The following is a 25086-nucleotide window of genomic DNA, read 5'->3' as shown; positions in this document are numbered from 1 at the left end:
TGTGTCTTTATATATAGGTATTGGATATGTCTCGTCCAGCTCTTTATCTTCATTCTCCAGTTTTCAGATTAGGTAATACTGGAATGCTGGAATCGTGTCGGGCGTAGTGGAATGTATATATCCACTAGGCAGATTCTCATTTCCTTTAATCATTCTCTTTGTTTTCTTTCATATGTTATCACGCATACTTTTTTCTGAGTCATTCTTCCTATTTTTTCTTTGTTATTTTCTTTCTTTTTTCTTTCTTTTCCCTGTTTATCTTCCTGTTATTCTTGTTATTTTTCATATTCCTCTACTTCTGTTTTTCTTTTGTTTATTTTTGTGCTTGTTCTTATTCTTTCTCTTCTTACATTTATTCTTTTATCCTTTTCAATCAACTCGTTATCCTCAGTTTATTTGGTCATTCTCATTTTTCTTTTCTTTCTTCTTTACCTATTCTTCTTTTCGTTCAGTCATTTTCTTTCTCTCATTTCATGGCTATTAATGAAATCCCCTTAGTATCCTTCCCCTTCATTAACCTTCGCACTTAATCATTTTTTTGGCCTCAATTTATGGTTATTCTTAGGTTCTTCTCTTATTCCCTTCCACCATCATTATTTCTCTTACAATTACCAACAAACCTTCAGACTCATTGTTCTCTGCTTCTTATATGTCTTCTCAGTTATATTCAAACGCTCTATTCTTAGGTTCTTCTCTTATTCCCTTCCACCATCATTATTTCTCTTACAATTATCAACAAACCTTCAGACTCATTGTTCTCCTCTTCTTATATGTCTTCTCAGTTATATTCAAACGCTCTCTGTATTACCTTTGTCTGCCCTCTGCGCATCAGTATTAATATTCCTCTTCTCACACTTTCTTTTATCGTATTCACATCAATTTATCGAGTTTATGGTCTTCCTCCTCTTCATTCGTTTCCTCCTCTTCCTCATAATTAACTTATTGGAAACACGTGTTAGATTTATTGGTATCACTTTGCTTCCTCGCCATTTTATTAATCGTAGTTACTTTATATTCTTTCTTTGTTTATCTGTATTACTGTTTATTTCTTCATCTTTTTCCTTTTCTCGTGTGCTTCTCTTTCTGTGTTTATCTACGCTTTTTTGTGCTTTTTCTCATCTTTTCCCTTTCTCTTCCTTTGTCTATTTATCTTACTGTTTGTTTCTTCATCTTTCCCATTTTCTTATCTCATTTTATCATCTTTCTTTGTTTAGCCATATACCGTGTCCTTCCTCATATTTTCCTTTCCCTTTTCTGCTTTAATCTTCTTTATTTGTTTATCTATATTACTCTCTTTCTTCATATTTTTCCTTTATTATTTTTTTTTCATTTAATCCGTCTTACTCTCATACTTCATCTTCTCCATTTCCTTCTCTCATTTGTTTGTCTTTATCTGTTTTACACTTTCTCTTCTCAACTTTTCCGTTTCCTTTTTCTCATTTAATTGTCCTCGTTTATCCTTATCACTGTCTTCTATCATCTTTTCCCTCTCATTATTACATTCTCTCCCTCTTCCCGTTTCCACTCATTACCTTAATCCTCAGCTCTCAGTAATTTAATTGAGGTCTGCTAATTTGTCTTTCCTCCCTCATTTCACCTGCTTTTAGTTTATTAGCTCCAGTTATTCCATCCGTCCCTTCCTCATCCTCATCTTGTTTTCGTCAGATGAGACAAAGTGAGGCTGCTGGAGGCGTGTTTGTGTGGTATTATATTATATTTGTCTTCCTCTAACTCATTTTACTTCTTCTAACCCTCTTATCTGCTCCCAGTGTAATGATATTTATGTGATTTGCTTTTTTTTTCTTCTTCTTCCTCCTCTTTCCCTCTTTATAGTCTTCTTAACTTCTCTTTTCATCCATATCAATGTTTTTTTCTCTTTCAAGTTCCTAATCCTTTTCAGTTCTTACTTCAATCTTCTTATCTCTTCTTACCGATATCAATGTTTTCAGTTCTCCTATCTCACTTCTCTTCACCTTTTCCTTCAGTCTTTGTATCTGCGTTTAGGTTATCAATATCAAAATACACTTCCATATTTTACTTTGCTTCACCTCTTACTACATTTCTCTGATATGCTGTAAGGTTTTAATATCAAGGTGCCTTTGATTCTTTCTCTCCCTTCCTTGTCAGTTTACATTTTAACATTCTTTTGCCGTAGTTTACTGATGTTGGTTTTCGTTCCATCATCATTTTTCTCCATCCTGTTCACCATGTCATTTTATTTGCAGTTGGTCTTGGGCTTGGTCTTGAGTTGCCTTTCTCTACGGTGTCGATTTAGTCTCTGTAACGTTGTCGATTTAGCCTTTGTAACGGCTCTCTCACTCAACAACACAGTCTCCACACGCACACTTTTATTCCTCCTCCGTCGGCTATCTCGTTTCACCTTCCCCGTTTAGAACAGTCTCACCCTCTCAGAATTCTTTATCCTCTTCCCATCCTCTCATAAATGTAAAAGGGTCGGTGCTTCTGCTATGCCGTTTCTATTCACTCCTGTCATTTACATCCCGTTCATCCATTCCCTTCCCTCCCAAGTCTTCCTTTATGAAATCTATCCGTCTTCTCACGCTGTCACTCTCATGCTTGTTTCATAGCGTTTTGTCTCATTCTTTTTCCTTCTCTATATTCCAATCTTTATCTGTGGTGTGTATTGTATGTAGGGTGTATAGTGTTGCTCCTTCTTTTTCCTCCTCCTTATTTCAATCCTTACCTGTAATACTGCTCTTGTGTCTGAGGTTATTGATGTCGCTGCACCGTTTATCATCCCTGTTCTTCATCCCTATTCCCTTCCGTCTCTGTAAAAGTGTTATTTCTAGGATTACCAGTTTCAGTATGCTTTCTCTGTTCCTTTTTCTTCCCTCTCATTATCTTCCGTCTCTGTAAAAGTGTTATTTCTAGGATTACCAGTTTCAGTATGCCTTCTCTGTTCCTTTTTCTTCCCTCTCATTATCTTCCGTCTCTGTAAAAGTGTTATTTCTTGGGTTACCTGTGTCAGTATGCCTTCTCTGTTCCTTTTTCTTCCTTCTCATTATCTTCCGTCTCTGTAAAAGTGTTATTTCTTGGATTACCTGTGTCAGTATGCCTTCTCTGTTTCTTTTTCTTCCTTCTCATTTTCTTCCGTCTCTGTAAAAGTGTTATTTCTTGGATTACCTGTGTCAGTATGCCTTCTCCGTTCCTTTTTCTTCCCTCTCATTATCTTCCGTCTCTGTAAAAGTGTTATTTCTAGGATTACCAGTTTCAGTATGCCTACTCTGTTCCTGTTTCTTTCCTCTCATCCTCTTCCGTCAGTGTACCTTCTTTACCCTTTTCCTTCCTCCATATTTTATCTCATTCTCTAATCATGCAAGTTCCTGGATGTCAATTTTCTTTTCTCCCCCTTATTCTCAGTCTTAGGTGGGGCAACAAGACTTGGAAGATGAAACCGAGTCAACTTCATTATTTCATCTCATTCTCTAATTATCTCCTTTCATCAATATCAGGCGTCTTATCTCCCTCGTCTTATCTTTTCATCTTCTTCCTTAACTTCTTCCTCATCTCCTTCCTCCTCTCCCTCTTTTTTTTTTCCTAGATGGGGCAGGACTCAGATGCTGGGGCCATTTAAACCTCTCTAATTATCCCATCTCATCAATATCAATGGTTCCCTCTCCCTTAACTTTTCTCCCTCATTTTTATCCTTATCTTCTTTCCCCTCTTTCTCATTTTCTCTTTCCCAGGTGGATCAAGACTCGGATGCTGGGGTCAAACCTCTCTAATTATCCCATCTCATCAATATCAATGGTCTCCTCTCCCTTAACTTTTCTTCCTCATCTCTATCCTCATCTTCCCCTCTTTCTCATCTTCCCTTTCTCAGGTGGATCAAGACTCGGATGCCGAAGCCCTGTCAACCTCATTATTTCTTCTCCCCATATACCATCTCATCAGTAACAATGGTCTCATCTCCCACCTCATCTCTTTCCAGGTGGGGTAAGATACGGATGCTGGAGCCCTACCAACCGGAGTACAAGGCCCTGAACCACTCCCCGGCATGCCCCCTGGCCCCCACCACGCCCACGCAGTCACAGCCGCGCCCGCAGAACGCTAAGCCGCTGCTGCCGAGAAAGAGTTCCTCCCTGTGCTTCACGCCCTCCATGCTGAGATCGGTGAGACAGAAAGATAGATAGATAGACAGATAAATGTAGATAGACAGATTAATTAATAGATAGATTGATCAATAAACAGATACACTGATTCACTGGTAGATACAAAAGAGAAAGGCACAGATAGATAATGACGGAAATCCAAAGAAAAGAGAAAGAAAAAGAAAAGAATCAAGAAAGAAAAGAATGATAAATAGAGATAGAGAGATAGATAGATAGAGATAGATTAAGATAGGTAGATAGAGATAGATAGATAGAGATAGATTAAGATATGTACATAGAGATAGATAGATATAGATAGATTAAGATAGATAGATATAGATAGATTAAGATAGATAGATATAGATAGATTAAGATAGATATAGATAGATTAAGATATAGATAGAGAGATAAGAGAGAGATAAGAGAGAGAGAGAGAGAGAGAGAGAGAGAGTTTCCATAGCCAGGTAAGCTCAACTATTCCGTTTGGTGGTATGAACTTCAAACTCCCTCTTGTCCCCTATAGGCCTATGCCACGCGCCTCTTCTCTTTCTCTCTCTCGCTTTCTCCCCCTTTCTCATTTGTTTATCTCTTTATCCATCGAGTTATCTATCTACACACCTATATTTACCTACATAATTTTTCTACTTATCTATTTCTTATCTATCTCATTTCTCTCCTTCGTGTTTTATGTCTTCATCAGTCAGTCAGTTATCTATCTTATCTATCAATCAATTTACTTTTTTTAGTCTTTCGTGGTTTCTTTCGTTTCCTTTCTCGTTTTTCTTTATCTTCTTTGTCCTTCTCGTTCTCTTCATGTCTTTGCCTTTCTTTGTATTTATCAGTCTTTCAATCCATCAACCTCTCAATCATTTCATATTTCCTTACTGTCTTTTTCTTGATCTGTCCTCCCTTTCTATCTGTCTGGGTCTATCTGTTTGTATCTACCTGTCAGTCAACCTGTGTATCTATCTATCTATCTATCTGTTTGTTTATTTCCACCTCTCAGCCATTGTGTGTCCTGCCGTATGCCTCATCAACATCCGCACCTGTCCCGCACACCTGCCTCACCTCTTCACACCTGTCCTTGATATATTCACAGGTGTTGGGAGGGTGTGCATGTCACTTCCTTCCTGTTGCTCAGTTTTCCTTACCTCTGTCCTCATTCCACTTCCTTCTTTTTTTTTTCAACTTTCCGTTTTCTGTTGTGTTTTGATTGAGATATCTTCGTTTTCTTCGTTGTTGTTTTTTGTTTTTTCAACGTAAACTCTTCCATTTGTGTTTGTTTATGTTTCTTTTTGGTTTTAAGTTTTATCTTTTTAACGATCCTTTTCTCGTAACAAACTTTAACTGTGGACTTGTATTCTGATTCTTTCTCTTCTTCTTAGTATTTTCTTTTATCTTTTTCTCGTTTTTGATCTCTATATCCTTCTTTCTTTTCTTGTCTTTCTTTTTCTTTCGTATTTTCTTTCCTCCTCTCTCTCTCTCTCTCTCTCTCTCTCTCTCTCTCTCTCTCTCTCTCTCTCTCTCTCTCTCTCTCTCTCTCTCTCTCTCTCTCTCTCTCTCTCTCTCTCTCTCTCTCTCTCTCTCTCTCTCTCTCTCTCTCTCTCTCTCTCTCTGGCTCCTTCATCCTTCCAGGCGTTTAAGAGACGTGAAAAAATGGTTCTTGACGCTCACACGACCAAGTTTGGGGCGATTTGGAGAGTGGCCAGGCAGTGTGTGTGCGTGTGTGTGTGTGTGTGTGTGTGTGTGTGTGTGTGTGTGTGTGACGGACGTGGTTTGGCCTTCCTGACTCTCCTCTTTAACCCCGCATTCACCTCACCTCCTCCTCCTCCTCCTCCTCCTCTTCCTCCTCCTCCTCCTCCTCCTCCTCCTCCTCCTCTCCCTCTTCCTCTCCTTCTTCCTCTTCTGCTTTCTATACCCTTCCTTGTCTCTGCACATTCACCTCACATCACAAACACTTCCTTCTTCTTCTCCTCCTTCCTCTTCCTCGTCCTCTTCCTCCTCTTCCTCTTCCTTTTCATCCTCATCCTCTTCCTTTATCCCTATCCTTCCTTCCTTCTCTGTACCTCCATCTAGCCCCACAAACACTTCCTCCTCCTTCTCCTCTTCCTTCTCCTCCTCCTCCTCCTCCTCCTCTGCTTGGGGCTAAGAGCAGGTGTACCTTCCACTTCCGGTTCCCACGGCCTTACCTGTGTGCCTTAATCCTTCAAAGGGTGATATTTTGATGTTGTTGTTGTTGTTGTTGTTGGTGGTGGTGGTGGTGGAGTTGGTGTTGGTGATGGTGATGGTGATGGTAGTTGTGTTGTTGTTGTTGTTGTTGTTGTTGTTGTTGTTGTTGTTGTTGTTGTTGTTGTTGTTGTTGTTGTTGTTTGTCGTCTAGGGATTATGACCAATTAGATAACGCTGTAATCTCTTCTATTTTTTTTTTTTTTCATCTGGGATTAGGTAGTGAGGAGCGGGGAGGGGGGAAGGGGGATGAGGGTGGGGAGGGGGGGTTGTATATTTTATTTTTCTCACCATTAGTGTTTTTTGCTCAGCCTTTTGGGTCTGGCTAGTGTTTTTCTCATGTTTTTTGTTTGTTTTATTTTTTTTTGTGTTTGTTGTTGTTGTTTTGTAAGAGATTGTTATTGCTTTTCATTATTGCCATTATTGCTGTTGTTTCTTCATCATCATCATTATTATTATTATTATTATTATTATTATTATTATTATTATTATTATTATTATTATTATTATTATTATTATTATTATTGTTATTATTATTGTTATTATTATCCTCATACTTTCTCTTCTTTTTATTATCGTTACCATTATGTAGGACTACTAGTATTATTTTTATTATTATTTGTCATCATCTTATCCTCCTTATTATCATTACCAATTATTCTATTCTCGTGGATGCTGGTCTTCTTTACCTGTGTTGTCCTTGTCCTTATTAGTTACCTGCGCTGTTTTAATTAGTCACCCGGCGGCCGTGTTCACTTCTCATTACTTTGCTCTTCCGTGTCTGGCGTGAAGGTCATTCTCTGGGTAATGTTTGTGTGTGTGCGGGGAATGACTCGGTTGCCCCTCCCCTCACTCCCCTCTCTTTCCTTTAATCCTCTTTCCCTTTCATATATATTTTTCTCTTAAAGTCTTTCTCTCCTGTCTCTCATCATTACTCCTCTTTCCCTCCCATAGCTTTTTCTTCATCCTTTCCCCTTCATTTCCCTCCCCTCTCCTTTTTCTCTTCTCCCTTGTTCACTCCGTATCCCTTTCTCTCCTAGTCTTCCTCTTTCTCTCCCTTCCTTGTTCCTTTTCCATATCTCGCTCCCTCTTTCTCGCTTTCGTATTCTCTCCCTTCCTTTCCCTCCATTCTAAGTAATTCCTCTCTCTCATTTTTCCCTCCCTCTTACTCTTTCCCTCTCATCTCTCTCTTTTTTTCCCTCTCGTGTTCTCTTCTCCCTTCCTTTCCTTCCATTCTAAGTAAACACTCCTTTCCTTTTCTTCCTCTTCCTCCTCTTTCTTCCCCTTTCTTCTTTTTCCCTTCTCTCACCATTTCTCTTCCTTTATTATCCTTTTTCTATCATCTCTTCTTCCCGTAACTTTTTTTTTTAGTTTTTTTCCTTTATATTATTTTTCTTCATTGCCTTCAAACTCCTCCTTCTCCTCTTTGGCTTTGTGGCGCACCTGCGGGTTCTAATTGGTTACCTTTTCTCATTGCTCTCCCTCTCGCTCTCCTCCATGCACAGCCTCTCAAGTTTACCTCCACTGTGCCTTGTGTTCGCCTCTCCGCCTCACTTTGTCTTTTATTCCTTTAAGTGTTTGATGATTGCTCTTTCTTTGTCATGTTCCTTTTATCATTTTGTTCCTTTTTTCCGTTTTTATTTTCGCTTTTTTTCAATTTTTCGTCTTTGTTTCTCTTAGTTTTAATTTGTGTCTTTCCTTTATTATTTTGTCTCCGTTTTTTATTTGTTCCTTCGTTTCATTTCTCCTTTTTTCTGGTCCTCTTTTTGATCTTTTATTTTGGTAGTGTTTTGGGTTTTAATTAATGGCCCTTTCTTAGCCCTCTTCCTACCTCTTTTTCCTTTTCCTCGTCTTCAGTCTTCCCTTTTTTCGCAGTCTGGTTTTCCTTGCGTCTCTCCTTCTCTTCCTCTTATCGATCTTTCTTCTATTATTCATTTCTTCTGATTCGTTAGTTATTCCTCTGTTTTCTCACCGCGTTTTTTTTTTTTATTTCGCAACATTTTCTTTCCTTTTTTCTCCCTTCCTTTCTTTCTTCTATCGTTTATGCTCCTTTTATTCTCTTGCTTTCTCTGGCTCCTCTCTTCTTTCTGCCATTTTTCCTTATTTTTATCTTCCCTCGCTTCTTACCGATTCTCATTTTCTATACCTCCTGAACCCGTTATCCTCCTCCTCCTCCTCCTCCTCCTCCTCCTTCTCCTCCTCCTAGCTCATTCCTTCCCTAGTCCCTTCCTCTTTCCTCCTCTCCTCTCCCTTCTTCCCTCCCCTCTGATGCATTTCTCCCCACTGACCTCTCGTTTTTCTTCCTCCTCCTCCTCCTCCTCCTCCTCCCCTCTTCTCCGTGACCTTTCCTCCCTCTTCTTTTTACCTTGACGCCTTCCTCTTCCTTCTCCCTCCATTCCTCCTTCCTCTTCCTCCTCTCTCCCTTCCCCTTCTCTCCCTTTCTCCCTCCCCCCCTTCACCCTTCCTCCCTTCCCCCCGGTTCGGATGCCATGTTGCTTGGGAAACACGCCGTGGGTCATGTTTGTTAGAGGATGAATTCCCCTCCTCCTCCTCCTTTTTTTCCTCCTCCGCCTCTGCTTTCTTCTGCTTCCTTCTGTCTTATTTTATTTATTGTTGATGGTGCTTTTTTTTTTCATCTTGCTCTTCCTCACACCTTTCCCTTACTCCCTCCATGTCTCTACCTGGTCTGGCCTCACACAAGTACACGGAACTCCATTCTTCTTTTTCTCCTCTTCTCCTCCTTGACCTCCCGTATACTCCCTCACACTCTCCCTCACCTTGTCCTTCCTCCCGCCTCTCACCTGTCCTTACCTCCCCCAGGTGCACGTGCCCCCCGCCTGCCGCATCAGCGTGCCCCACATTGACCAGACGCCCGTGCACCGCTGCTTGCGCCCCGCCCACCAGAGCCCCGCTACCCACGCCGCCCTCGCCCGCCACCGCCTCCGCCTCGCCTCAGACTCGCTGGACCAGAGTAGCTCCGGGCAGCCACACGTGCAGGTGGAAGTGTCCAGGAAGGTGCGCAGCGCAGAGAACCTGAGGCACTACCGCATCGCCGCCACCTACAGTGAGTGAGGGATGGACAGGGGGAGGGGGAGGGCAGGGCCGGGTAGTGATACGGGATAAAGTTATGAGCAGCTAGAGAACGGAACTTAAAGGTAGAATTGGGCAAAATAGAAAGGCTTTGTGTGGAGAGTGAGGCGGATTCAGTGAAGGAAGTGGCTGTCGAGAGTGCCGGGAGAGGAGTGACTGACAGGCTTGGCGGGGAGTGCCTGATCACGCATACAATGCCATGCAATAACTTTGAATTATTGCGTTGCAGGTCGCGGATACAGCGAGGAGAGCGCCGTGCGGGTGTTGGGAGGACAGCCGAGCTTCGGGGACGGCCCCGGCGTCCACCACCACTCGTTGGCTCGGCGCCGCTCCTGCCAGAGCCAGAGCCTGGACCTGGAGCACTACCGCTCCACCACGCCGGGGCCCCAGGACGCCGTGTCGCGGGGCCGCAGCCTGGATAGCACCTCCGTCAGCAGCCTGCGCCGCTCCCCCACGGCGGGTCCTTCCTGGGCGGCCGCAGAGCCCGCCTGCACTACGCCTGAGCTGCGCGTGTCGCCGACGCCGCCAGAAGTGGGCCCACACCACACCCACGCCCACTTGTTACTACAGCGGCAGGAGACCATCATGGACGACACGTCGCTCTTCCCGGTGCCATACGCCACGCTGCTCGAGGAGGAGGTGGAGAACGACGCATAGCCGCTCCTGCACGCCGGGGGTCGCCGCACCCCGCCGCGGTGCACTCCGCCCGGCGGCGGCGAAGGCGGAGACAAGACAAGGAAGGCGTTGACCGGAAGCAACAAAGTGTAACAGTTTCCGCGCGTGACGGCGAGGCGCCATGCACACTGCTCACGTTTCTTCCCTTTGGGCGGCGCCTGAGAACAAAGGCCGCGGGTGAGGCCGCAGCGACGCGGCGTCAAATGGACGGACAATTGAGTGTCGTGACACAATACCGTTGTACAGTCTGACGCTTCACTTTTGTTTTAGCCAAATACACCTTTTGTATTCCTCCCGCGTAGCCTCTTTGTTTCCCGTGAGCTTTGTTAGCATTGTCATTACTAGCTTTTACAGGTGGCCACACAGGTGTCCTTTTTTATCCACCATTAATTAGTAGTATCGGGTCGACCGTGCTCGCGGCGACGAGAAACACAACTGCCGGCGAGCGGCGGCAGCCTCGCTTCCAAGATCAAAACCTTCCACGTCCCGGCTCCGTGAGAACGATAAACCACTAAACACATGACGTGAACTTGAGCAACATTCCGGCGACACGACGATCAGAGGGCGGCGACTGGCGAGGAGGGACGGGGAGGGACGCCACGGGTGAGGCAGGGAGGAGAGCAAGGGAGCGAGGCAGACAGGAAAGGAAAGGGGCAGGGAGCGAGGTAGGCACGAGAGAGTGAGAGCGTGGCAGGCATGAGACCATGGAGGTAGGAGTAGCGCAGCAGCAGGCATAGCGTGCGAGGTGAGGCGGGCGGCGGGCCGGGTGGTGGCGGGCAGACGGGGAGGCAGCGGCGGGCGGCGCAGGCAGCGGTGAATGATGGCTAAAGATTTTCTTCAATATTTATCGCCTCCGACGCGGGATATTCGCCTCGGGGATACAATACACGGAAGGGAGGGAAAATTTCGACACCTGACACGCATTTTGCAAGGCGGAGAAAGACTATTGGGAAGCGAGAAGAAAAAAGGCACAAAACATTAATTGGCAATCTCCGCAGAGACAACGAGGGAAGCTTCGAAGCGCCGATGATTCATTTTCGAACCAACAACAAATACACGAGAAAAACCTAATCATACCCAATCACACAAGCATTTTAAACAGCAAGAACAATAAAAGCAAAACAAACAGTACCAAACCAAACCAAACAAGCACACACAATGGAGAACAAAACAAGAAAGACTAATACGTAAAAAGTCGGTTCAGTTATCGTGTTTTTTCGAGCATATAAGAGAGACAAAGGGAGGAGGGGAGTGAGAGGGCGAGATGAGAGCTTGTCAGTAGTTGCCGGCGGGAGTCAAGGTCTGTGAGTGATGTGAGCGAGGGCAGGGCGAGGAGCGTCACCCATGTATCTATGGACGCGTGTGCTTGTGTTTGGACAGCGCTGTGACGGCCTGGCGTGCTGCGGGATGTGAAGTAAGTAACGTGTCATTCTGTGTTGATTTGAAGGGATCACGCGTGGCGGTGTGCTGGGAGCGTGTCATTCTGCGTTGGTTGCTTTGAGGGTATTGTCTGCTGCGCTACGGCGAGGTTAGGGACTGAGATTGTGGTGTGATAATGCGATGTCGAGAAACGTGTCATTATTCTGCGTATTGCTTTGAAAGGAGTCATGTAAGGCGGTATATCGGGAAGGAGGGATGGAACCTGCTGTGGTGTGGTCTGGCGTGAAGGGGGAATGGAGCTTTGGTGCGACGGTCTGGTGTGCTGTGCTATGTAAGGAAAGTCAAGTGTCATTATGTGTTGGGTTGTTCTGAGGGTGTTTCGTGTTGTGGTGGGGATGCACAGCTGGCCTAGGAGATAGATGTGTGTGCTCTCCATGGAACTGCCCATTACCGTGGTTGTTCAAAGTGTTAGGCTTGATGTAAAAGTGCCAGGTCGTGTTATTTGAGCTATGTCGTGAGGTTTAACGAGGGTGGTGGTGGTGGTCTGGGTCGAGGGGGAGAGATTACGGGTGTGTTACGTTGATGATCCTGTTCTCTATCATGTGGTGTTACGAGTGCTGCGTTATGTTAGTTAATGTAGCGGTGGTGTGGGTGGCGACAAGGATGGTGTGACGGAAAAAGTGTAATGGACCTGTTTCCTTAACTTGCGGTGTGGGAATGTGTTACCTGGTGTTAAACAAGTGTGATGTGGTGGTGTTGATAGGGATGATGTGACGGTGTGTGACGGGGGTGATGTGACGCTATGTGACGGTGATAAAGTTTGTGAACAGCTCCTACGAACCTTTCTCCTACAGTACCGTGGTGTTGCGAGTGTTGTGATAATTATTGTGTTTCTTGTGAGTGTTGCGAGTGTTACATGTGGTGAGAAGGGACAGTGCTGCGTGACGTGAAGACTGAGGGTGTTACGTCCACGAACCTGCCTTTTGAAGTACAGTGTTGAGAATGTTGCGTGGTGGTACGAGATGGTTAGGTGGTGATTCAGGTGTTGGTCTGGTGATAAGCGTTACGATCCAGGTTCACGTAAAAGGAGACGGCAATCGGATTAATTTTTTTTTGTATTGCGTATAGCCTGTGTTCGTCAAGTGATGTGTTCGGTGTTGTGTTGCTGTATTTATATGTATGAGGAAAAAAGTGTATTTAAAACGAGGGATTTACATGCGAGTTATTTGGCATATTTTCACCTTTTTTTATGAAGGGAAAATTATATACACTGTTCATATTATTTACGTGCGATTATTTTCTTTAACTGATATGTTGAAGTTTACGTTAAGAGAAGATGATTACTGAAAGCTTATCATACTAGTTATCTTATCATTTAGTATTAGCATTGTGATATTGGTATTATATGAAGTTTAGAAATATGGCTTATAAGTGAGTAATATCATATTTGCTTTCTTATGATCTGAACCATGTCTCCGGTTTTTACATCACAAATATAAACGAAGAATTGAAGGATAGTGGAAGGAATAGTAGATGAGGTTGTTACACATTTCGTTTTCGTTTAGATGGATAGGTAACTTAAAAAAAACAACAACAACACGGAAAGACACTAGAAGGATTAGTATTTGAGGTCGTTCGGCATTTCGTTTTCCTTTAACTAAAAAAAAATAAAAAAAACGGAAAAATAATGGAAAAAGTGTAGTTGAGGTCGTTATCCATTTTCGTTCAGCCTTAGATGGATAACTTAACAAAAACGCTCACAATCCATTCAAAGTGTTCAAAGCAGCCTTACTCTGTGCACATATCGGGTGACGTAGAGCAAACACGGGGACGCAGTAGACAAACCCTCGACTTGCATTGTGCGGTCCGTCAATAGTTACGCAGACCTTCGACTTTTTATCAATATCGACGTAGAGTTTAGAATACCCTCGACAGCTGACCTTGTTGATTAGGAAACCGTTTATATAGAGGCAAACAGACAGACATTAGGCAACCTTTGGAAGAAAATGATACCGATAAACTAAGCCGATAAATTAAATGAAGATTGTATATATAAAGAAAGAAAATTAGCCAGTCAACGTCAAGATAATGAAAGCAGTCGCAAGATTCCCTTAACTAATCTTTCATCAGCCAAAGGTAATGATTTTGTGTCCCTGTCGAAAACGGTGAGGCCGAGTATTGATTTTAAAGACAAGGGAAGGAGGAACGGAAGTAAGGAAGGAAGATGAGGCAGAGTATAGATTTTAATGACAAGAGAAGGAGAAATAGAAGGAAGAAAGGGATCCGAAGCGAAGTATTGGTTTTAATGACAGGTAAAGACAAAAAAATGGAATGAAGCAGAAAGGAAGAACGTAAAGTAAGACACTATTTTTTTTTTTACAGCAAAGGAGACAGCACAAGGGCACAAAAAAAGGGACAGACAAGTAATGAAGGAGAGGATGAAAGTAAGGAGGAAGGGAAGGAAAAAGATAAGTATGGTAAGAGAGTATTGGTTTTTAGAGACAAGTAATGAAGGAAAGGAAGGAAGGAAGGAGGGAAGGAAGTAGGACACAGTTTTAGCTTGAATGACTAATAATAAAGGAAGGGAGGGATAAAATAAAGGAGGAAATGAAGGAAAGGAGAACACACAGGAGAAAGGAAGGAGGGCAGGAAGGAAGGAAGGAAGGAGGGAATGAAGTAAGACCGTGTTGGCTTGAATGACTAATGAACGAAGGGAGGGATAAAATAAAGGAGGAAATGAAGGAAAGGAGATCACACTGGAGGAAGCAAGGAGGGCAGGAAGGAAGGAAGGAAGGAAGAAGGGAGGGATGAAGAACTTGAGGTGCCAGTTTCCTTTTTACCTCATTAATGGTGAAGGAGTCTTAGTTGTGGATTATTAAACGCTTTTGTGGGGATCAAGTGGTCGCTCTACCTGTCCGTCTGCCTGTCTGTCACATCAAAGGAAGCAGAACAAGGGAAAGGGTCTGTTTATTTATCTCCTTGTCTATCTATCTGTGTATATCTCTGTATCAATTAGTCTACCTACATATCCTACCTACATAGCGGTGAGTAGCGGGCCTTTTTTTCTACATTCTTTTTGTTGCCCTTGAGCCGTCTCCTTTGTTGTAAGAAAAAAAAATTTCGATCCCCCTTGAGAGTCAGGTAAATCCAGGTAGATAAAATATATAAACCGAGTAATATTTAACTCACTAAATGTTTGACTGAAATACTGATTGGGTGATTGGTATATTCATTTCCCTTCAATTATGTACTCTCAATTTACGTGTTGAATAATATCGTATAACTTTAGACGGACAAAATGTAGACTGACAGATAGATAGACGCACTTGTCCACCACAGAAGTAGACGGTCTTTGTATCTATTTACATCTCTGGCGTCTACGTGGATGAACTTATGGAAACACGGACGCAAAGGAGAGAAAGTTAAGCATGAGTGTTATATACGCGAGAACTGACGCCGGTGTTGCTGTTACCATTACTACTACTACTAATTATCACTACAACTACTACAGCCATTTCTACTATAACTACTATTACTACTATTCTACTTAACAGTGACTCGTGTGTGTGTTTATACCTTCGATGCATGTACATTATAACCATGCTGAGGATCGCTTTACGAGAGAATGAATTTAAGGTACTGTGAATTGCCTGTTGAGTTCATGAAGAGTGATTATCGCGTCTCGTTTACTGCTATTGAAGAAAACTAGTGATTAGGTTATACTGCATATTTAAACGAGTATATTTTAGCTACTGTTTTGACATGTATATCCTCACACACACACACACACAACCACCAAACCAGACCTTCCCTCCTCTCTCCCCCAAACATACTCCCCCACCCCTTCCCCTATACACACACGTCTCCCCCCCTTCCCCTCCATGTTCACAACAGATAAACTCCCTCCCACCTAACCACCTAACTAGACCTCCCCTCCTCCCACCCCCACCCCCTCCCCCATACGCCTCCCCCCCTTCCCCCTCCCGCACGTTCACACCCAACCCACCTCGTAACACACACACACACACACACACACATACATCAATCACCTGTAAGTTTTCAATCCTGGAATAAAGCCTATAATCACGGAACACATTATTTTTTCTCTCCCTTCAATAGTGACAATGATAATGAGGGTTGATAGTGACAGTGATGAAACCCTCAGTGCTATGACCTATTGAGAGTGTCCGATGTTAACCTTTCAAGTAACACGTTAATTATCTCTAAAAAAATATATATACATCCCGTTTACCTTTACCTGCTGGAATGCCTCGACACACCTGGCGGCACTAATCATTTCACCTGTGGATGTTGATTTGTGTTTCCGGGATTCGCTGGCAGGTGCATTGCGTGTTGTCAGCTTGGCGGTGATTCTCTTTATGGTGTTGCTTCAAAGACATTTCTGCCCCTTGTTTTTGCTCATTAAATGTGTTTGTGTGTTTTTCTGTGTGTAATATGCGGGTGTATTTTTTGGTCTTCATTTTGTCTGTTGGTTCCTGTTTGGATGTGTATGAATCTGCCTGTCTGTCTGTCTGTCGCTTTTAGTGTTTTTTATTCTTTTTGGCGCCTTGGACCATTGCTCCCCGTCTCCTCTTCCTCCTCTTCTTCCTCCTAATTGCATCTCATTGTCTTCTCAGCCTTTGCCTTCTCCCTTTTCGTCGTTTGATATCTTCTTTTTTCTCTTCCACTGTATAATTATATATCCCATTTTCCAGTTACTGTGTCACTGTTTTTCCTTTTTATCTATTTATCCTTGTACTTAATCTAATTGTCCTGTCCCAGAGATCGACAGCCCAGAATTCGAGAAAAGCCATTTTTTTCAAACTTGCCAGCAAAGCAGTGTTGCTGGAGCCGCAGTGTATATTATGAATTATAATTACGAAAGCTTAAAATTTTCATCCTCCACATGAGTTGAATAATATACCCCTAGACAAGGTAGTCAATTACACGATATTATTCTACTGTTTGCCCATACAGTCCAGGGGGCTTGTTGGAATGCGGGGATTTTGGTGGAGAACAGGAAATGCGCCGCAGTGATGTAGCTTTTGAGTGCAGGTGGATGAAGAATACCCAAGATGTAGGGAAAATCCTTATATTCAGGGATTTGTTACCACGTACGGAAACCACGCAATTTCCCCCCACCTGCGCATGCTTGCTTCGCTTGCCACACTCCCCCCCCCACAACTCATGAACCTATGATGCCTTTAGCCCCACCAAAAAATCTGCCAAAATCACGGGCCTTGGCAAGGTTCTTCATTTAAAGTCACCGCGGCGGGAGTCGTTTTCTTTGCACCGTGTTTTGCTACTGACTGCAGGTGTTGGTGGTGGTGGTGCGAACTCTCGTACCGCACCTCCAAAAGTAGACGAAAATGTAACAATGAAAACCAATAGATTAACACTTTTCTAGAGCAGGTTACATAAATTACAAAAATGACGATTCCACACAACTCTAATAATGTTGCCTGACCAATTTATTAATGCTAAATCAGTAACAAATCCACCGACAAAATCGTTCGCTGGCGACCCCGGCAATGAGAATAGGCTCGTCCAATCAGAAGGCGCTATTTTGAAAGTCTAGGACCAAGCACAGGCCTTAGCCCAGAGGAAGTCAGTTCAAGTTTGATGTCCAAGTGTACGGGGTGTTGTGTTGAGTGTCTGGGCCGTGACGCGGGGTGTTGTGTTGAGTGTCTGGGCCGTGGCGCGAAATATCAGCAATAACCATATGTACAGTGCGTTGTCTGTGTATGTTATTGTCGTCGTATGTGGGTGTGTGTGTGTGTGTAGGGCCGGATTATCCATGTCAGAAAGCCTCTCATTAGCTGTGCAGGTAAGAAGAATGGAACGGGAGATGGGGGGGTGTTAGGTGGTAATTATTGGTTTTTTCCCTAATAACAGGTGAATAAGTACGTAAGGCAAGTTGTTTGTGTTTATTATTTTCCGTCTATTTGTGTGTAGGGACAGATTATCTAGGAGTACAAGTAGACCACTTCATCATATCGTGGTTTGCATTGGTGTCGGAATACTTGGTCAGTAAGGCGGTTGTTATGTGGAAAACGAGTTATCGGCAAGTTAATAATATTCTTAGTACAACCGGCCCTGTATGTTAGTGTTTTTATTTAGAGTAAAGATTCCAGCTCAAGGGCATAAATAGAAAACCATAAAAGCCCGCTAAGCGATGGGCGAGGCCGAGATCGCCTGCCTGCACTGCCAAAGGGGGGGGCTGGGGCGGTCAGGCGGACATGTATTGGACGGGAATTGTACTCGTAGACCTCACGTCTCGCCCGTCTATCTTCTCACTCTCTCTTTCTCCATATTTTTCTATGATAATGGACATTTTTAAAGTAGGTAGCAGGAGTCGCAGGTTGCCAGCCGTTTTCCTGTCAGCATGCCACACTTTTCCTACATTTTTGATTCGTGTTTCCGGGATTCGCTGACAGGTGCTGTGTGTGTTGTCAGCTTGGCGGTGATTCTCTTTATGGTGTTGCTTCAAAGACATTTCTGCCCTTTGTTTTTGCTCGTTAAATGTATTTGTGTGTTTTTCTGTGTGCCTTTCTCCTCAAGCTCAGTGTCTTAAAGCCTAACCTTATACAATCATTTTCCTCTCTGCATGTCACTTTTTCTCTACAGTTTCTATCCTTATATCCACTAATGCTCTTTTATCAATGGCGTCCCACTTTTTCCAGGTCACGTTAGTTTCGAGGTCGTTTCCCAGATGAAGAAGATCAGATCTGACGTGTAGTACGACTTTCAATCAGACAACGAAACTCGCCACGTCAAAACTTTAAAATACCGATGACTTTCCTGAATATCTGTAATTGTTCCTTCGTCACATGAACATGAATAAGCTTGTAAGATCTATCAATACCTTACTCTCATCAAACTTTGCCTGTTACTCGTGAAAAGAAAACTCAGATATATCTATGAATGGCTCGCCTCTCATAAACTTTTACTATTACACTTGAAAAGGAGTTGAAATAGGCAGCCCTCCATGCCACGCCCCCATTTCAGTCACCCAATCACTCTTTATATCCTCGCCCTCCCTCTTATCTCCCTCTATCACTCTTCCTCCTGTCACTCCCTCCTCTCCCTCCTCTTCTCGCTATATCCAGGCCTTCTCTCTCTTTCTCTCTTCTTCCTATCCCTCATTCTCCTCTCCCTGTATTTAACCCTTCCCTCATCTTCCTCCCCATTCTCTTCTCCCTTCCCGATCTCTTCTCGCTCCCCTTTCTTTCCTCTCCCTTCTCATCCTCTTCCCGCTCCTCCTGTCACTCCCTCCTCTCCCTCCTCTTCTCGCTATATCCAGGCCTTCTCTCTGTTTCTCTGTTCTTCCTCTCCCTCATTCTCCTCTCCCTGTATTTAACCCTTCCCTCATCTTCCTCCCCATTCTCTTCTCCCTTCCCGATCTCTTCTCGCTCCCCTTTCTTTCCTCCCTTCTCATCCTCTTCCCTCTCTCCCCTTCTCATCCTTCCTTTCAGAACCCAATAACTTTCGGTGCGTCTCTTCCCCTTCCTTCCCCTCCGTTCCCTCTGATCTTCTATTGGCTGGACACTAAACGCTAGGGAAGGCAATCTTAGTCGTCCCAGAAACGACGGTCCTCGCTGCCTATTGGTTGCCTCCCTCTCAGACCCTGTATTGGTTATATTTTTGATCAGGTCTGTCAGCCTCTCCCCTTCCCTCTACCTCCTCCCTTTTCCAAGCTGCCCAATATGCTCTTTCTCTCTCTCTACTCTTCCGTTCTCCCTGTTCCCCGTACTTCTCCCTTTCTTCTCTCTTCTCTTCCTTCTGTCTGTTTTCATCCTTTCCGTGTCTGTGGGTGTCTGTCTGTGTTTGTCTGTTGATTTATGCGTCCCCGTCTTCGTCTGTGTGTGTGTGTGTGTGTGTGTGTGTGTGTGTGTGTGTGTGTGTGTGTGTGTGTGTGTGTGTGTGTCCCCTCCCTCCCCCCTCTCTCTCTCGCCTTCCGGAAATCCCTCTACTTTCCCTACCGAAGATCACAACAAGTCGATGTTATGGCAGCCGCTTCAGCAGCTTCGGCACAAAGGAGCTGTTTTAATGCTGTTTAGAATATGTTTTCGCTCCATGCTTCGTGTTTGTTAGGTTGCTAAGATACATCCACCTGTTTGTGCTCCTGTCTATCTGTCCATCTATCTATCTGTCCATCTATCTATCTGTCCATCTATCTATCTGTCCATCTATCTATCTGTCCATCTATCTATCTATCTATCTATGTATCTGTCTATCTGTTTCTTCGTGTCTATGTCTCACTCTACCAGTTTTTCTAATTCGTTGTGTCTATCAGTATGTCTATCCGCCTAATGGTCTATCATATCAGCCAATCAACCATCACCATAACTCTTCTATCCAGCCAATCAGCCAGACAGTCACCCATCATTCTCTCCCTCCATATCCTTCTCCCTTCTTCCATTCTTTAATTCATCTGTTGACCTCTCTCTTTATTAACTGTTCTCTCCCTTCCTCCTTTCGTTTCTCCCTCCATCTCTCCCTTCACTCATTCCTTATCAGTTCATCCACCTATTCTACATTCCCCCTCATCCTCATCCTTTCATCCGTCTCTTCATCCAGCTATTTGTTCCAGTTACTCCTTAATTCATTCCTTCATTCATTGTTTTATTCCTACACCCTCACTTATTTTCCTCCACACCTTCATTCATCCGTTTCCTCCCTCCTTCACTCATTTTCCTCCTTATCGTCATTCTTTCTTCCTTCTTGCTTCATCTTTTCCTCCTCCTTCTTGTCCTCCTCCGTCTCATTCTACTCCTATTTTGTTGGCTCTTATTCTTCTCCTTCCCTTATTTCTTCTCCTTTTTCTTCCTCTCCCTTTTCATCTCTTCCTTTTTCTTCTCCCCTTTATTTTCCTCCTCCCTTTTCTTGCCCTCTTCCTTTTCGTCTCTTCCTCCTATTTCTCCTCCTCCATCTCCTCCTCTTCCCTCCTTCACTCATTTTCCTCCTTATCGTCATTCTTTCTTCTTCCTTCTTGCTTCATCTTTTCCTCCTCTTTCTTGTCCTCTTCCTTCTCATTCTACTCCTATTTTGGCTGTTCTTCTCCTTCATTCATTTCTTCTCCCTTTTTCCTCTCCCCTTTATTTTCCTCCTCCATTTTCTTCCCCTCTTCCCTTTCGTTTCTTCCTCCTATATCTCCTCCTCCATCTCCTCCTCCTCCTCCTCCATGTCTTCAGGGTGGAATGAGAGTCGTATTGCAAGGCGGTGTGGCCGAGGAATGTCTGCGATGAGATGCGACTAAACAGGTGAGCATGATGATTAGATGTCACCTGTGTGTGTGTGTGTGTGTGTGTGTGTGTTCGTTGGTTGGAGTCGGTAATATGGTCCGTGTTTTTCTCACTAAGTTGTTTGCTAGTTCAATGTTGCCTCGCTCGAGTCTCCGCCCTACAGGTAAAGTAATTAGCTGCTCAGGTACTTCGACCTATTACCTTCCTCACCTGACATCAAGAGTATCAAGTGTTGAAGCCTTTGAAACACGGCTGGAAGGGAGAGAAAATATAGGCGAGAATCAAAAATACAAAAGTGAACCCTGTCAACGTTCTGCTCCTGAAGAAAACGGAATAAGCTAAAGAGAAGCGATGCAATAAGCTCCACAGGTGCCTCTTATAATTATCTACCTGTAATATGACACACCTCTGCGTTTTCAGTATTTGTTTACTATAAAAGAAGGCAACTCGAGGGCAGTAAAAGAGATATTGTTAGAAGCTGTCTGTGTCGCTGTTTCCTGAAGTTAATTATTCACTCTTTATTGATAACTGTACAGACACTTATCATATGCTTTTTTTTGTTCTTATTCTGCTCCTTCCCCATTTCTTCCCCGTTTTCTTCTTCTTCCTTTTCATCTCCCATTTCTTCTCGTCCTTTTCATTCTCGTCTTCCATATTTTCCTCCTCCTCTTCCTCTTCCTCCTCCTCCTCTTCTTGCGGCGGTAATTAAAGCCATCGGTCACTCCTTTTGGCTTATATGTGGAAGCAGAGAATTACGCTTTTTTAGTAGATTTTCTCGGTAAGTTTTTTGTGATTTTGTGATTTTCCAGAAGTTGACGGCTTTTTTAATCCTTTTGTTTATGCCCGTGAGCTGCTTCCTTTGATGTAAAAAAAAAATCATCACCTCAGTTGTTCCTCTACTACTTTTATTTGGGCAGCGAATTATGTTTTCTTTCATTCATAATATATTTTTTGTTATTTTTTTATGGTTGCGATTTTTTTTTTTTTTACAACAAAGGAGACAGCTCAAGGGCACACACACAAAAAAGGAAACAATAATTAAAAAAAAGCCCGTTACTCGCCGCTCCCAAAAATAATCCAAAGAGGTGGCCGAAAGAGGTAAATTTACAAGAGTTTACGATGAAAAAGGTCATCATAGTTTTTATCTGTTTCCGTACTTTTATTATTTATCAGTGAACTGCGGTTTCTATTTACACCGTATATACTTTTTCGTCGACTTTTATTTCGTTTGAGACTCCCTATGAGTTTACGATAATCAAATCCATCCCACTTTATCTTCCTTACCTTTTTATTTCTCCATTCCATCTCATTCAGTTTGCCTGTATATCTTTTTTCTCGCTTCCGTCGTCTTACGTTTTCTTTCCTCTCCTCTCCTTTGTCTGCCTGTTTTCTCTTCTCGTTGTCTCACCTCCCTCATGATTTCTTCTTTCCTTTCCTCTCCTTTGTCTTAATATTTTCTCTTTTCTTTGTCTCACTTCCCTCAGCACCTTCTTTCCTCTCCTTTGTCTTAATGTTTTCTCTTTTCTTTGCCTCACTTCCCTCAGCACCTTCTTTCCTCTCCTTTGTCTTAATATTTTCTCTTTTCGTTGTCTTACTTCTCTCAGCACCTTCTTTCCTCTCCTTTGTCTTATTGTTTTCTCTTTTCGTTGTCTTACTTCCCTTATGACCTCTCCTCTCCTCTCCTTTGTCTTAATATTTTCTCTTTTCGTTGTCTTACTTCCCTTATGACCTCTCCTCTCCTCTCCTTTGTCTTAATATTTTCTCTTTTCGTTGTCTTACTTCCCTTATGACCTCTCCTCTCCTCTCCTTTGTCTTCCCATTTTCTCTTTCCGTTTTCTCACTTACCTCATGACCTCTACTCTCCTCTCCTTTGTCATCCTCTTGTCTCACTTCCCTCAGCACCTCTCCTCTCCTTTGTCTTCCCATTATCTCTTCTCGTTGTCTCACGTCCCTCGGCACCTCTCCTCTTCCTCTCATTTCTTGATCTTTAACTTTAGCTGGTATATCTCGCCACTCAGTACCTCCATTGTCATAAGAGTAAAACCTAAATCAAATCTTTCTCAGTTATTATTTCACATTCTGTCAAACTGTCCTCTCGTTCTTGACCTCTCGTTCTTTTTTTCCTTTTGCCGGAGCAGCGTTTAGGTTCTTCTATTGTTGCTGTTTTATTTTCTTTGCCCTTGAGCAAGAAGAAACCCCCCACTTAATTATGAAACCCGGAAATGAAAACGGTGTAAAAGGGAATTATAACCGGAGCAATTACCTGTGAAGCGCCGCAAGTGTTGTCTACGTCTTTCACTAATTAAGCAAGTTCGGAAAGTACACGTAATTGGTCCTCCGTCTCGCATCCTTTCGACCAAACTAATTCAATCAAAAGTTTCGACAGTTTTGTTAGACGTGGAATTTTTTATTTTGAGCGCAGGTAGGGAGAGAGAGAGAGAGAGAGAGAGAGGGATATGTGTGTGTGTGTGTGTGTGTGTGTGTGTGTGTGTGTGTGTGTGTAGGATTAAGGGAAAGAGAAGAAAGAGGAGGAAACAAAGAGAAAAGAGAAAAAGGAGGGGAAGGCAGAGGAGGAGGAGGAGGAGGTGGAGGAGGAGGAGGACGCAAAAGGAGGAGAGAGAGGAAATGGTCATAAAAATAAAGAGATGAAAGAAAATGTGGAGAGGAATATTCTCTTTCAGCAAAATGAAAAGAAGCTGCGAATGAGGAGGAGGAGGAGACGGGGGAGAATAAAGAGGAGGGGGAGGAGGAGGAGGAGGAAGGATAATGAAAAAAGGAGAATAGAAAAAATCACGATATAAGTTTACCAAAGAAATGTGAGACTGAAATCTGATAATATAACGAGTAGAGAAAGAGGAAGAGGAGGAAGAGGAAAAAGAGGCGGAGGAGGAGGAGATTAGAGGAAAAGGAAAAGTAGGAAAAATGAAGAAAGGGGTAGAAGGGAATAGGATTGGACCAAATATGAGATGGAAGAGGAAAGGAAAGAGCAGAGAAGAGAAGAGGCTGATGGAAAAAAGAGACAAAAGGGATGAAGAAGACATAGAAAATGGAAAAAAAAGATGAAGGTTGGGAATTAAGGTCAGCGAAAATCTAATAAGTAAGCATAGGAATAATAATGATAATAATAATAATAATAATAAGAAGAAGAAGTAAAAGAAGAAGAAAAAGAAGAAGAAAAAAGAAAGAAAAAAAGAAAAAGAAAGAAGAAAGAAGAAAAAAAGAAAAAGAAGAAAAAGAAAAGATGCATACCTATGAGAAAGTGATATTCAGCATCAGGGAGAAGACAAAAAAAGTTGGTTAGAAGAAGAAAAAACAAAACGAGGAAGAAGCGAATGGGAACATAAGAATGAAAATAATATATAATGAGTAAAAATATGATAAAGCAGGGAAAAATGAGGAAGAAGAGAGGAAGGAGGAAAACAAGAAAAAAATTAATAGGTAATAAGAGGAGGAGGAGGAGGAGGAGGAGGAGCTAAACCAGGAAGAGATGGATGAGGAAGATGAAGGTTGAGGAGGAAAACGAGAAGGCCTTGGAGGAGCAGGAAGAGGAGGAAGAAGAGGAGGAGCGGGAAGAGGAAGAGCAACAGGAAGAGCAAGAACAGGGTAATAAAAATGAAAAAGAAGATGAATAGGAGGAGGAGGAGGAGGAGGAGGAGGAGGAGGAGGAGTAAAATAAAGAAGAGGAGGAAGAAGTGGAGAGTCAGGTGTTGCCATAGTTACCTGCGCCCTCCTCCTCCTCCTCCTCCTCATCCTTCTCCTCCTCTTCCTCTTCCTCTTCCACTTCCCGTATGCGTAAACCTTCCCGATTTTTCGACCTCTCCTTCCTTCCTCTTCCTTTGCCCTCTTTTTTTATTCTCTTTCATCTCCTCTTTCAGTTTTCTTATTTCCCTTTTTTTTGCTATCCTCTTTTCACCCTTTTTCCTTTTATTATCTCCTTTTTTTTGTTTCTCTTCCTTTTCTTACCTTTTCTCTCTTCTTTCTTTTGCATGTTTGTCTCTTTCTTCTTGTTTTCCCTTGTTTGTCATTTTGTTATCTTCCTCTCTTCTTCTTTGCCCTCCTCTGCCATTTTCTTTTCTCTTTTTTTCTGCCCTCATTTTCTTCACTGTCCTTATTTCTCTCCTTTCATCTCTCTTGTTTTTCTTCTTCCTTTCTCTCGTCTAATATCTCCTCTTCTCTGCTCTTTTTCTCTTATGCATTCATTTACTCAGCGCTTGTCTCCTTGTTCTCTTCTCTAATCTCCCATGTTCTCCTCTTCATCCTTCTCTCCTTTCTTTTCTCTGTTTTATTATCCTTTTCTCTGCTCTTCTCCTTGTTCTCCTCACCCATGCTCTCTTTCTCTCCTATGTCTCTTCTCTTCT

General features: G+C 42.9%; 1 protein-coding gene across 2 annotated transcripts in view; it reads left to right on the top strand.

Annotated features, from left to right (window-relative positions):
* LOC127008664 (uncharacterized) overlaps nt 1-25086 on the top strand; it is a 125880-nt gene that overhangs the window by 76597 nt on the left and 24197 nt on the right. Inside the window, exons 4-6 of one of the 2 annotated variants that reach the window (XR_007761233.1) lie at nt 3953-4133; nt 9159-9402; nt 9658-11517. Coding sequence is in view for 1 of the 2 variants with exons in the window: in XM_050880965.1 (XP_050736922.1) it covers nt 3953-4133; nt 9159-9402; nt 9658-10085 (853 nt within the window). In the remaining variant the exon portion in view is untranslated. Of the gene's footprint in view, nt 1-3952; nt 4134-9158; nt 9403-9657; nt 11695-25086 lie in introns of those variants that run through there. The other variant, XM_050880965.1, reaches the window with a different exon arrangement.

The sequence above is a fragment of the Eriocheir sinensis genome, chromosome 38, assembly GCF_024679095.1.
Source record: "Eriocheir sinensis breed Jianghai 21 chromosome 38, ASM2467909v1, whole genome shotgun sequence".
Taxonomy (NCBI): domain Eukaryota; kingdom Metazoa; phylum Arthropoda; class Malacostraca; order Decapoda; family Varunidae; genus Eriocheir; species Eriocheir sinensis.
This window is presented reverse-complemented; position numbering and strand designations above follow the sequence as displayed.